Source organism: Suillus fuscotomentosus, assembly GCF_016647785.1.
Source record: "Suillus fuscotomentosus strain FC203 chromosome Unknown F5891scaffold_123, whole genome shotgun sequence".
Taxonomy (NCBI): domain Eukaryota; kingdom Fungi; phylum Basidiomycota; class Agaricomycetes; order Boletales; family Suillaceae; genus Suillus; species Suillus fuscotomentosus.
In genome coordinates, this window is record NW_024539635.1 from 35,131 (window position 1) to 48,651 (window position 13,521).

The window sequence follows — 13,521 nt, forward strand, 5'->3', positions numbered from 1 at the left end:
CACACTGTCTGGCCCGCGACAGACTCAAGTTATGGCGGCCAATAGAAAGTCGACCCTTCCAGAGCGCAGATGGTAGTATGCTTGCTATCACAGACGAAGACCTTGAGCAAGTTCTAACAGTAATGAACTCCTCATGGTCCCAAGGCACCAGAGAATCATACGGAGCAGGACTATTAGTTTTTCATGTGTTCTGCAATGCTCGAAGCATACCAGAACATGAACGGTGCCCTGCCGACACACGAACACTTCTCACCTTCGTAGCATGCTGCGCTGGAGCATACGCAGGCAAAACTTTAGCTAATTACGTCTTCGGCATTTGGGCTTGGCACGTTCTTCATGGACAAGCCTGGAGGATAGAACATGGGGAGCTAAAGTCAGCGTTAGATGGCGCATCTAACGCAGCCCCTGCAGAATCCAAATGCCTAAAAATGGAACCATTCACAGTCACGTACATCTTACAGATCCGAACGCACCTGAATCTAGAAAAGCCCTTGGACACTGCAGTTTTCGCGTGCTTAATGAGTTCGTTTTATTCTCTCGCGAGGCTGGGAGAGTTAACAGTCAGATCAATCAAAACGTTCAACCCAGATCAACACGTGAAATGGGGAGATGCACAGTTAGATGGCGAAGATCGCCACAGCTTCAGAGCTTCTAAGATTCACGTACCGCGCACAAAGACCTCTGGAAACGGCGAAGATATCTACTGGGCCGAGCAGTCAGATGCTTTGGATCCTAAAGCAGCACTCATGAATCATTTTGCAATCAACAATCCTTCATCTGACCAACACCTATTCGCATGGAGACACGCCAACGGCATACACCCTCTAACACAAGGAGCGTTCTTGAAGAGAATTGGATTGATCGCCAAGCAGGGAGGGTGCCCAGAACTAAAGGGTCATTGTATTCGAATTGGAGGAACACTGGAATACCTGTTACGTGGAGTCCCGTTTGACGTCATCAAGTCCATGGGAAGGTGGTCGAGTGAAGCGTTCACCATTTATCTACGCGATCACACCATAATAATGGCACCTTACCTTCAAGATACATCAATCATTGAACCTTTCACCTGCTACACGATGCCACAGCTGCGCTGATTCAAGGTGTGTCTCGCCCCGCTCCTTATAATAAGGAGTTCAAGCTGCGCCTGACACATCGCTGGGCTCCTTATGTGTTTGGGAATCACAGCTCATCTCGACCTCTTAGGTTCGGAGCGGTGTTTCTGGCCGAAAACCCCTGTGGGGCTTTGCCCAAATACTTACATGCAACTAGTACTTTCATCGAAACATAGATCAGATTGAGTTAGTGCCACAGTCAATCAGATATTTCTTCTTTGACCACAAAAGATTGAAGAACGCATAGAGTAAATCCCAAGGCAATGCATGATACAGTAGCATAATTCATTTGATGGTGATACTGTGATGCATAGAATACCTTCAGAAGTTGTGAGTACTGCGTTTGATGTAATAGATCTTATCCAACATACAGTCATATAAAAAATGTGTGTTGAGTGCATGCAGAAGACCAGCAAAAATGGGGTAGCACATTGGTGAAAGATCCCTGACATGCATAGCGAGCCTATATGGTAGCAATATGAATTATATGATACAGGAAAGGTGAGTTTTCATATATAATACTAGTAAAACATGACACACAAGTTTGACCATAAAACAGTGATGCTAATGCTATCCAACTGATCAGCAAACTTCAGCCACAATAAAGGATCTGAGCAGGAGTTATACAGAGGGCAGAAGCTGAAATGGGATCAACCTCAATATTCAGAACTGACAAGGCACCTTCACCAATATGCAAGGAAGAGCATCTGGAAGAAAGATTAAACTGGACCGGAGAACAAGGAAAGAAACTAGAAAGAACCAGTAAGGGAAGATAATGGGAATATTGCTGCCTAAAAAATACACGCTATTTGCTACATGCTTGGCTATGTATGTATATGTGTTCTACTTCCACTCATTACTCTACAATATGTTAGAACATAGAATACATGCGAGTTCTGGTGTAAACAGTACACTTAATCCTCCATCAATGTCAGCAAACAACTGCAATCTGAAAGTCCCATCCACCAACAATATACTTCACCTCTAACAACTGTCTGACCTCCTGCCATCTCACACTCCTCTCCTCAGCATTCTGACAATCTGTTACAACATAAATGAAGTCTGCAGGTGAGAGAAGCGATCACAACAGGGGGTGCATACATTATAGTACTATAGTCTACAGGTTATACATCATTCTGTGACTAGAACTGTTTCCACTGTGGAGTTGACACAGTATGTGGTAGGAAGTCATTGTGTGGGTGTGACCTTTCACATAAACTAAGCTCAGTTTGAAGATGACACAAACAAACTACTCACAGACGAGTTGATCTATGCATTGCCTTTGGTGGATGCAGTGTAGAGACTGATATTTCTGTGGCCTTGCAGAGGCTATATATGCGACTGTCTCAAAGTACAGTTTGATGCACAACTTGTGCCAAATACCTTTCCAATCATTCCCTAGGTGAAGTGAAACTCTCCCATGCCAAGCGCACACTACCTTCCTGTGCATCGGCCGCCCCAAGCACTGCATTCTCCCGCGCGCATTAGGCGCACTTTCCCGCGCTCAAAGCGCCCTACGTTGCACATCCATCCATTGTCCAAACTAACCTCACTGGTATGTGTTCATATCATTTTCTCCATATCAGACCATATTATATTTTAATGATTGCTCAATTCTCATGTCATGGACCCTTATTACATACCTTACCTACTCGCTTTGGCTCCGCTTCAGGGGCGCATTTTTAGACATATATAAGTGCCGGTAGTTCATAATTTACATCATCGAATCATATAGAAGCTCCCTGCACCTCACTATCAGTGTAAAGCTCATCTGTCACATGCCATAATTAGTAGCTATTGGCAATAAGAATATCCTCAATGTCTATTATGACCCTCTTCTTGTAAACCCACCTTGCGCTTTTCCTGCGCTTTGCGCTGCCCAAGCACTACCTTTCCATGCATCGGCCGCCCTAAGCGCTTCGTTCTCGTGCTCGCACCTCACGTGCTTTCCCGCACTTCACGTCGGCCAACGAGTGGCACCCTCCACACCAATCTCTAGATCTCTGCTGCACTTGCTTCCCCTTTAGGGTCGAACGCACTTGTCACTACAAGCATAGCAGCTTAGGCAAGCAAGACCCAACACATAGTTCAGTATATCCCCATCTGAATAGTTGTTTCTACAGCAGTGATGTTGATCAGATAATGGAGGAGGATGCATGACAGCATCATCAGGTTGATTGAAATCCAACCTGCATGTGGTTGGTGTAGGCAATGTGGCACAAAGACCACAAAGTAATGAACATAGGTGATCATCGTCAGGGTCCTCTGCAAATGCTAGAGAGCATGTGTAAATAAGAAATGTCGCGAACTCAACAGGGATTCCATGACAAATATTTGCAATGGTAGCATGTGCTTTGCGCTTGAGTATGGTAGAGGTGGGCAACTTCTCATCATCACTGGTTAACCACAGAAGAGAGCCACATAAGAGATAGATTAACATATAAGTGAGCGACTCCAGATCATCGCGACGACCTGGCTCAACTCCTAAGTGAGTGTTTATTGAAGCAAATGCAGGGGTGCCAGATAGATATCAACCATGGCAAAATGGTACATGGTCACTGGTTGTGGTGTTCCAGTATGTCTTCATGATACCGAAATTGATGCACATATGACAGTGACCTATCTCCATATAATACGAGGGAACAGACATGCATAATATCCTGTATGATACAGGCCAGCAGACCATGGGCCCAGGATAACAATATCCTCGACTATGACGGATGGGCCAGGAGGCAAATTATTCCCAATGGAGGCAGGTGGGCCGATGTACATGAATATTAGGTAGACGGGTGGGCCGAGGTAGTTGGATATTATGCAGATGGGTGTATTAAGGTAGATGTGTATGAGATAGATGGGTAGGTACTTGTTATCACATTCACGGGTGGGCCCAGACACATATTAAATTAGACAGGTGGGCCGAGGGTATTATAAAATATTGTATTAGACAGGTGGGCCGAGGGTATTATAAAATATTGTATTATACGGGTGGGCCCAGACGCATATTAATTAGACCAGTGGGCCGAGGGTGTTGTATGGGATGTTGTATTAGACGTGTGGGCTGAGGGTGGTATAAAATATAGATGAGTGGGCCCATGTGTATCATAATTGTAGACATGATGGAGCTGAGGTAGTTGTACATCAACCAAATCAGAGGAGGTAATAAATCAAAGTTACCAAGTTCCTGGAGCATCAGGTGATCTCCTGACATGGTGGTGCGAAGTGTTACGACGTGTGTCGCGTGCGGACTGGGATGATCTAACAGCGACGATCACAACAGTGATATCTCGTGCTGAGAGTCCAAGGTCGGCTCCTACAGAAGAGCAGGAGTTGCGTACGTTTGCGGAGGCGAACGATGATAGCGGTTTACAGGCAGAAGGGGTCTCAAGTCCTTCTGAAGGTACGGATCTGATGTCAGGCAAGTAGCTTTAGCAAGACAAAGGTTTCGGTGGTAAACCCAGTAGGATTAAAGTAAGGAACATCTACTTTAATCGTCGACCTTATATAAGGCTACTCTATCGATCTAAGCTCAGCTTGAAGCTGGGTTCTAATCTGCTTATCTATCGAGTCAGAGATACCATGCATGAGGCAGGCTTCTATCTAGGATAAGGACCGCGAGGCGTCCTTCTATCAGTACATGAGGCAACCATGAGGCTTGCCTTCTATCTTGATAACATATATAGGTCTTCTAGACCTATGTCGTCATATCATGTAAGCGATCCAGATCGCTTACCTAATCCGGCATCTTCCGGACTTCTCTTCTATTCGTTATCTATCGTCAAGGCCTAAAGGCCCGGTTATCGTGCTATTGCCGTGCAGGGTGGCAGAGGGCTAGTCGAGTAGCTGGGGGCTCTCGTAGTGACTGTAACATTACCCCATTACTACGCACAAAGTCACCGACTTTGATTTCTAAACATCTTCTTCCATCGTAGCAGTAGGTGGTGCAGGAATTGCTGACGTGGAGACGGAAGGTACTGAGGGAGTTTCGGGGGCAGGGGAAAGTTCGGTGGGATGCCGAAGTTCTAGATCCATAAGTGCCTTGCGATTATTCTCCCAATCTAAGAGAGCTTCAAAGAACTTCTCTTCGTCGCTAAACTCTTGGAGCACAGTGCGTCCTTCGAGTCGTGGGCAGTGGACAGACAGGTGGTCAGGTCCGAGTTCATCGCAGATGCAACAAACATAATCTGGACATTTTCTGAACTTATGTCCGTATCCTCCGCAGCGCCTGCAGAGCGTGGTGCGGGTTCGGTCTATGGTAGCCGCCTTTCTTCTTAGCGGGCGTACCGGGCGGGGTTCTTCTACAAGTGGCTTCACTTCAACTTTCTTTATCGCTTGATCGGTGATATCGGAGAAGTCGAGGGGGAGTAAGTGAAGTGCGAAGTTTCTGATCCGCCGTTGCAGATGAAGTATAGCAAGTTTCCGAGTTGCTTCATCAAGGTCAACACGATTGGCTACATCTTCCAGCAGCTTCGTGGTTCGTATAATGCAGACGGTGAGGGATGTACACGCTGCAGTTCTGGCGTCTTGTTCACCAAGGATTTCGTCGATCGCTTGGGAGTACGCGGGGGTTAGAATAGCAGCTTCGTTGAACGCGCTGTTTTCTGTCATTCTGAGGACTGATCCGTAGTCTGAGTCCTTCAGTGCTATTTTGATAGAGTCGTTGTCAATGGAGTTCGTCATGATGGTGGAGGTTTGTTGGGAGAGATGTTCAGGGATCGAGAGGGTTTATAACCTTCTTCCAGATCAGTCCAAGCTCCGATTCAATCTGAACTTATCCTTATCGTTATCTCTTATCGTCTTTTATCTAGCCATGAGGCTAACTCGTGTTCGAGATTCTTCTTCGCTATCAGAGGGAAAGTGCCGTGATAGGTACTATCATCCTTAATCTTTGTTGAAAGATCAGGTCGTCATCAGAGGGTGGTCGTCATTGCCATGATGGGTTCTAGAGGGTTCCATGGGCTTGCAGGAGTTTCCGTGGAGTTCGTCTCGTGATAGTTTAGCCTCGTTCCGGAGGTCTAGTCTTCTTATCTTTTATAGATCCATTTCTGGGTTCTTTATTAGATGTCGAAGGTGGGGGTCCGAGTGTGGGTACCAAGGCTTTGTAGGAGTTTCTTGGGGTCGTCCAGCGGGGAGATCGTCTTCTATTACCCTTTGTTTATACATGGTCTACTCAGGTGGTCGAAGTGCAGTGATGTGAGGGGTCCCGAAGCTTGCAGGAGTTTTCCGGGGTTCGTCCTTTCATCGTCTAGTTTCAAGTCATTTCGGACAATCGTAGTTTAGAGTCTTTCCGGACTATATCTAGTTTAGGGTCATTACGGACCTTCATAGAAGTAGGTCGAGTTCGGGATCGGTGATCAGTGTTCGGGGTGGAGTAGGCGTGGAAAAATAAGTAAAATGGAGGATTTCACCCCCTTACTAAGCTATTAGTCACCGACTAATCATATCCAATCAGAAGTCTAGGCCAGGGAGCGGGCCGTCGTCTTCGAAGTCGTTTCCTTCTGAATCTACCATTCGCAGATCATGCGAAGAGGGTGCATCATTATCTTCATCCTCGTCATCCTCGGAGTTGTCCATGTCGATAAATCGGACAAAACTGGGCCCGGCGTCTTGTGCTTCCTTTTCTATTTCATTTTGACGATATGCTTCGTGGATCGAAGTGATTCGTTCAATGAAAATATCCTGGGCTTCTTGTAACACAGGAGGGAGTTCGGTGTCAGAAGACAGCGTCATTGCGTCTTCGGAATTATGCACGGGTGTCATGGAGAGGTTGAGGGAATTCGGTGGTTCATCGGCAGTTAAATACGCCGGTTCGGGGTCTTCCTCCATTGCGGACTCAGGACTTTCATAGAATCTGAGTTTCTTGGCGGTGGGAGGGTCTTCGATTCAGACTGCTCGTCCTTTTCCGAGAACGGATATCGGTTCTCCGGAGAATTTGAATCTCTGAGTTATTTCTGGTTCAGGGGCCAGTCTGGGCGCCTTGGATACAGGCGGTTCTTCGTTCGTTATCGCACGTCCCTTCCCAAGGACTTGTGCGGGTTCTGCCGAGAATTCATATCGGGCAGGTGCGGGATCTTCTTCAATCTTCATCGGCTGAACAGCCGGTACAATCTTCTTCGTTCGTGGCGGTTCGGGATAAATGTGGTCAGATATCAGCGCCGGTCTGGAAGTATTCTTCTGAGTTGTCTCTGGATCAGTGGCCGGTCTCTTCTGTTCATATCTTCTTGCTGCAAGGTCGATTCTAGGCAGCGAGTCTTTCTTCGTCACAGTTTTCGCGGGCTGTGGTGCGGTCTCTGAAGGTTTAACGGGGGTTCCGTTCTGCGGCTCTTCGTGGGCCGGTGCGTTCTGTGTTGTTCGGGCTAATGGTACAGAGCCCAAAGAGGAGGTGCGGGGAGTAGTCGGGGATACCGATCGTTTTCTCTTCGATGCTACCTTCTTTTCTTCTTTCAGGAAGAGGGGCGCCTTGCCGTTCTTCTTCCGATCAGAATCTATTTCTTTCTGCTTCTTTCGGGAATCTGCGGTACTTTTGAGGGTTACCGCGCCGGTTTTCCAATTGATCAGGGGGTTCTGGCTGATAAGCCAAGGTCGTCCAAGCAGGAACTTGTCTTTTGGACCAAGTTCGGCTAGGTAAAACCGTTCGGAAATTACCCGTTCATCGATCTGGAATGTAAGGTTGCAAAACCTTTCTATCGGCTTCTTTCCGAAGCAGGATCCATCAGCGTTTGAGAGTGTCAGGGGGTTCTCTAGCTGGTGTGTCAAGATGTGGTGCTGCGTGATTGTGTCCTGGTTGACAAAGGACTGACACGCCCCAGAATCTACGATCATAGATGTCGCGATGGGGTTACTTCTTGTTCTGGAAATCAGGGTGGCGTTCACCCGTAGATCATCCTTAGCCCCGGCCACTTTGATAGTGCGCAGGCGGGGTTCTTCTTCGATCATCTTTCTCCGTGAGGTTCGGGTCCATTGAGGACAGCTCGCAGCTTTGTGTCCGATGATGTGGCACACAAAACATTTCTTCTCTCGCAAACAGAGGCGAGTCTCCTTCCCGGTGAGGTGTGCGGCGGCGAAGGTGTTTCTGGTAGTTGCCATATTGTAGATGGTTTCTACGATCTTCGTGGTATCCTTTTCTTGGAGCTTTCCACAGTGACGGCGGTTCTTATATTCTTGCAACTGGTCAGGCCGGTACGATCAGGGTTCTAGATCAGGGATATGGAAATCCTTTCGGGATCTGGGTTCGGGGTTCTACGAGTGTCGGTAACGTTGACAGCAAGTGCGATCAGTTATCTTGTAGCCTGTGATGGAGGCGTACGATAAGGGGACTTTAATCCTTTGTTACGACGTGTGTCGCGTGCGGACTGGGATGATCTAACAGCGACGATCACAACAGTGATATCTCGTGCTGAGAGTCCAAGGTCGGCTCCTACAGAAGAGCAGGAGTTGCGTACGTTTGCGGAGGCGAACGATGATAGCGGTTTACAGGCAGAAGGGGTCTCAAGTCCTTCTGAAGGTACGGATCTGATGTCAGGCAAGTAGCTTTAGCAAGACAAAGGTTTCGGTGGTAAACCCAGTAGGATTAAAGTAAGGAACATCTACTTTAATCGTCGACCTTATATAAGGCTACTCTATCGATCTAAGCTCAGCTTGAAGCTGGGTTCTAATCTGCTTATCTATCGAGTCAGAGATACCATGCATGAGGCAGGCTTCTATCTAGGATAAGGACCGCGAGGCGTCCTTCTATCAGTACATGAGGCAACCATGAGGCTTGCCTTCTATCTTGATAACATATATAGGTCTTCTAGACCTATGTCGTCATATCATGTAAGCGATCCAGATCGCTTACCTAATCCGGCATCTTCCGGACTTCTCTTCTATTCGTTATCTATCGTCAAGGCCTAAAGGCCCGGTTATCGTGCTATTGCCGTGCAGGGTGGCAGAGGGCTAGTCGAGTAGCTGGGGGCTCTCGTAGTGACTGTAACACGAAGCTTGTGTTGCCCTATGAGACGCCAAGTTCCAACCACCAGAATTTGAGTCAACTGTACCGAGTTCCGAGTTCCGGGACCCAGAACTCAACACATAATTTAGTTAATACTTTTTGATGGTGCACAGGTTGTCTTGCAGAATGTGGAATCTGGGGTGCAAAGCTTGTGTTGCCCTACAAGAAGCCAAGTTCTGACCACCAGAATTTGAGTCAACTGTACCAAGTTCCAAGTTCTGAGTTCCGGGACCCGGAACTCAAGATATAATTTAGTTAATACTTTCCGTGTTAAATGGCCAACCGAAGTTGAGATGTTTCTGAAGAGAGCAGCAGGTGCTCTTTTGACATGGCCTTTGATGGTGCTTAGGTTGTCTTACAGAATGTGGAATCCGGGGTGTGAAGCTTGTGTTGCCCTATGAGAAGCCAAGTTCTGACCACCAAAATGTGAGTCAACCGTACTCAGAGGAGGTAATAAATCAAAGTTACCGAGTTCCTGGAGCAGCAGGTGATCTCCTGACATGGCTGTGCGAAGCTTGTGTTGCCCTATGAGACGCCAAATTCCGACCACCCAAATATGGGTCAACCATACCGACTTCTGACTTCTGGGACCTGGGAGTCAACAAATGAATATCTGATGACCAGCACACTTCCAATCAGGTAGTATTTCATTGAGCAATGGATAATAATACATCTTTGACAGCCAAAATTATCCCAGGCTCCCTTATCTGATCCTCTCTATCTCCACCCCCTATAACACCAAAGTCCGGACATCCAGCATTCAGCGTCTGATTTCCCAAGATTAACATCCAGCATGAACGGTTCTTCCCCTTCCCCTCCTGATAGCATAAACATCTGGCGCACTTGGGCCCTGACTGTGACTTATGAAGCAGGGGAATATACTGAACAGAAATTCAAGGCAGAGAAGACTGGAGGAGGCCCAGTCATACCTTCCCCCAACCTAGACACTGATCTGGTGATGGCATGCGATCGCTTGGCTGATGTACTCATAAAGGCATCTAAAAATCCCAGTGGGTCTTCCTGCAGATTCGGAAAATTCTATTTATCATTCAAATTCCTGCATGACAGTTCAGATGCAGATGGATATTGCAAGATATAGCAAATTGATCTCCCCGAAGGACACTGGGCATAATGAACATAAAGAGGCGAGGTTGCTTGAGAGGTGTCCTCCTGGCCATGAAGGCAAAAGGTTGGTCGATGAACCTGCAATAATTCTTGATGCATCCGGTGCCATCATTGCATGGTATCTCCCAGACGCCCTGACAGACACCACCCAGGTGTGTAATATACATTGTTACTCGATGGATATCAAATATTAATGGAACCTACAGAAGGAAATCAGGGAGGCCACCTATTTGCTCTCTCCAAGCCTTGAAAAAAGTGTAAGGGCTGATGGCAATTGGTGAACTAATCAAAGGTTGTTCAACCGGGGCTCGGAAGATGTTGGAGCAACTCCCGGATGCATCAATCTATCTCCAGCATGGTTTCAACAGGGACACGAGGTAGGATCTGATGAGATGGTGATTCCGGCAGTCATACTTACCAATCCCAAAGAATGTGTCCGATCCGGAGGTATCTGCATCATTGAAGGGACCTTCCTGCAAGAATATCCTCAAAGCCATTGCAAGGCCAGCAGCCATTGCGTCTGCGGCACTCAGAGTCATGCATCCTGAGCAGTACTGGGCAGGGTTGAGAACCTTGTCAAACCTTGGAAATATAGCAGTAAGCAAGGATCTGCCACAGATGCCGGAGGCCCTGCAGTACTGGGCATCCATGTTTAACACCCTCTCCATCATTTCCAATCGGGAAACCCCCCATCATCGAGACCACATGTCCATTGCTGAATGCTTTGACATTCTCACCACCGTGGGGGACTATTCTAATGCTCGGATGACAATGCCAAACCTTCAGCTGGAGTTCAAGTACAATTCCGGCTGTATGATTGCGTTTTCTGGAAAGATTGTGAGACATGGAGTGTATGATGTGGAAGGGGATCGGATTGCTTGGGCATGGTATATGAGGGATGCTGTTCATATTTATGCTGGTGTTCCATCATGTGGATGGGCTAGTGTGGATGGTCCATACAGCGTGTGAAAGATCAAACAAAGAGCAAGCATTGTGACCTATATACATTCCAACAAATGAATACCATGTACCAATTGTGATCCGGACCTCAATACTCAATTTTGAGCATTTCCCAAGTGATATGTGGGACTAAATAATTTGGATGCAAGCCTCGGTATTCAATAATTGGAACTCGGGACTTGACATATGGGAGTCCTGAGTGCCGGGGTACTTAGTCCCGACACCCGGACCTCAGCACGTGATATTTGAGACTGGGGGAAGATGTATAAATACGCTCGAATTAACATTTGTTATTGCCATACACATTTAACAAAACCCTGAACCCCGACATTGTGGACTCCAGACTCGACACTGTTCTGAATACCGAGTTCCGGACACCCAGGTCCCGAGTCCCGAATTTCGGAGGTCGGGGTTCGGAGACCCGGAGCTCGGCAACTGTGTTGGGTGTCAGGGTATCCAGACCATTGGAGATAGCATGTGTCAGTATTTTGCGTTTCATGGTTTATGTTGGGTGAATATGGAATCGGGGATCAGGGACTCGGTATTCAGAACAGTGTCAAGTCCCAGGTCACAAGCTCCGAGTCCCGAGTGCCGAACCCCGAGTCCCGAGTCCCGAATTTCGGAGGTCGGGGTTTGGCGACCCGGAGGTCGGCAACTGTGTTGGGTGTCAGGGTACTCGGAGCATTGGAGATAGCATTTGTCAGTATTTTAAGTTTCATGGTTTATGTTTCGTGATTATGGAATCAGGTGTCAGGGACTCGGTATTCAGAACAGTGTTGAGTCCCAGGTCATGAGCTCCGAGTCCCGAGTCCCAAAACCCACACCCAGCAGTTGCCGAGCTCCAGGTCGCCGAACCCTGACCTCCGAAATTCGGGACTCGGGACTCGGAGCTCGTGACCTGAGACTTGACACTGTTCTGAATACCGAGTCCCTGATCCCCGATTCCATATTCACCCAACATAAACCATGAAACGCAAAATACTGACACATGCTATCTCCAATGGTCTGGATACCCTGACACCCAACACAGTTGCCGAGCTCCGGGTCTCCGAGCCCCGACCTCTGAAATTCGGGACTTGGGACCTGGGCGTCCGGGACTCGAGTGTGAGATTTTTGAATGCATAGAATATGTTACATCTTGTATACAATGAAGAGTGAATAGGACTACACTCCTTTGCCTTTCCTCAATTTCTCTAACATGTCAGTGTACATCTTCACCTCTCCCATCTTAGCTTCGATGCCCTGATCTTGCTCCTCCAGCAATGCTTCCATGCGTTCTTTGATGAATCTCAGTCCCATGAGTGGTGGAGTCGAAGTGTTTTTCAACTTCTCTGGAAGTACCAAAGCATCATCCTCAACATTAAGCTGAAACAGATAAGTCATCAATCAAGGTAATTCAGCTGACATCTTACCGCCCAATACTGGTAGTGAGAGACGCAGGAAGCCATTATTTCATCCCACTGCCATGGTTGATCAGGGATTGTGGTGTTTCCCATCCACCATGGACATGTATATGCGAACACAATCCGGGACGGATGTCCTGCAATTGGCTCATCATGAAATGAAAGGAGGTGGAATGAAAAGACGTCGTCCGGAACCGTGTTCCAGGTCAGCATGGGATACAACTTAAGGATATAAGCGACAGGGACCGGAAGAACCAACACGATATTCTGTGAAGTGGAGTACTGCAGGAGTGGTGTGACAAATGTCTGCTCAAATTCTTAGCATTGACCAACAAAGTCATCAGGGCAGTGGTAACATACATTCATCTCCCATTGCAGCCTGGCTTTAAAATACTTGATCCGGTCAGCAGATAGACCATTGTTGGCAGCTTCCGTCCGATATTGAGAGATGATTGCACAGACACGCGATCCAGCCATTGCCAATGTGCAGGAAATAGTTGCAAGGCTCAGCTTTAGAGGTCGGTAATGGCTTCCGGGATTCAGAGTGCCAGAAGTGGATGCATGAGATGCAGACATGGCTAATACAGGACTATGGCGCTGGCAATACAAGTGAAAGATGGTCAAGATGTGAAGATAAGAATCACTGATGGATGGATACGAAATTCAAACTCCGACATGGGCTGACCCGGACAATTCCCGGGCGTCAATTATGTATGTGGAAAAAGGGACTTCATGAGAAAACAATGTTCATTCATCTCCAGCCTCTATCAACACATTTTGTAGGTCTTGAATAGCTGCTTGCGCATCCTGTGCCAGCAATGAATACATGTGGGAGTGCCTTCCGGCATAGCATCCGTGACCCGGAAGTCGTTTCTCCAATGATTCCTGCATGTGCTCGCCCCATATGGTTGTTTTCCACAAAAAGAACTTACAT

The 13,521-nt window shown here is 47.4% G+C and overlaps 3 protein-coding genes across 3 annotated transcripts; all 3 read right to left on the bottom strand.

The window, feature by feature from the left end:
- Window positions 1-3,354: 3,354 nt before the first annotated feature.
- Window positions 3,355-3,639, bottom strand: F5891DRAFT_929237 (doubletime/casein kinase i epsilon; the record flags this gene model as incomplete). The annotated part of the gene is made up of 1 exon (XM_041373925.1): window positions 3,355-3,639. A coding segment is annotated over one exon (285 nt), but the record flags the coding sequence as incomplete, so codon positions are not given.
- Window positions 3,640-5,018: 1,379 nt separating this feature from the next.
- On the bottom strand, window positions 5,019-5,789 carry F5891DRAFT_986571 (uncharacterized protein; the record flags this gene model as incomplete). The annotated part of the gene is made up of 1 exon (XM_041377791.1): window positions 5,019-5,789. The coding sequence occupies one exon, from the start codon at window positions 5,787-5,789 to the stop codon at window positions 5,019-5,021; it is 771 nt and encodes a 256-aa protein (XP_041218237.1).
- Window positions 5,790-12,348: 6,559 nt separating this feature from the next.
- F5891DRAFT_1197455 (uncharacterized protein) lies at window positions 12,349-13,163 on the bottom strand (the record flags this gene model as incomplete). The annotated part of the gene is made up of 3 exons (XM_041368488.1): window positions 12,349-12,549; window positions 12,597-12,893; window positions 12,948-13,163. 3 exons carry the CDS (start codon window positions 13,161-13,163, stop codon window positions 12,349-12,351), a joined length of 714 nt encoding a protein of 237 aa, XP_041218238.1.
- Window positions 13,164-13,521: the final 358 nt, after the last annotated feature.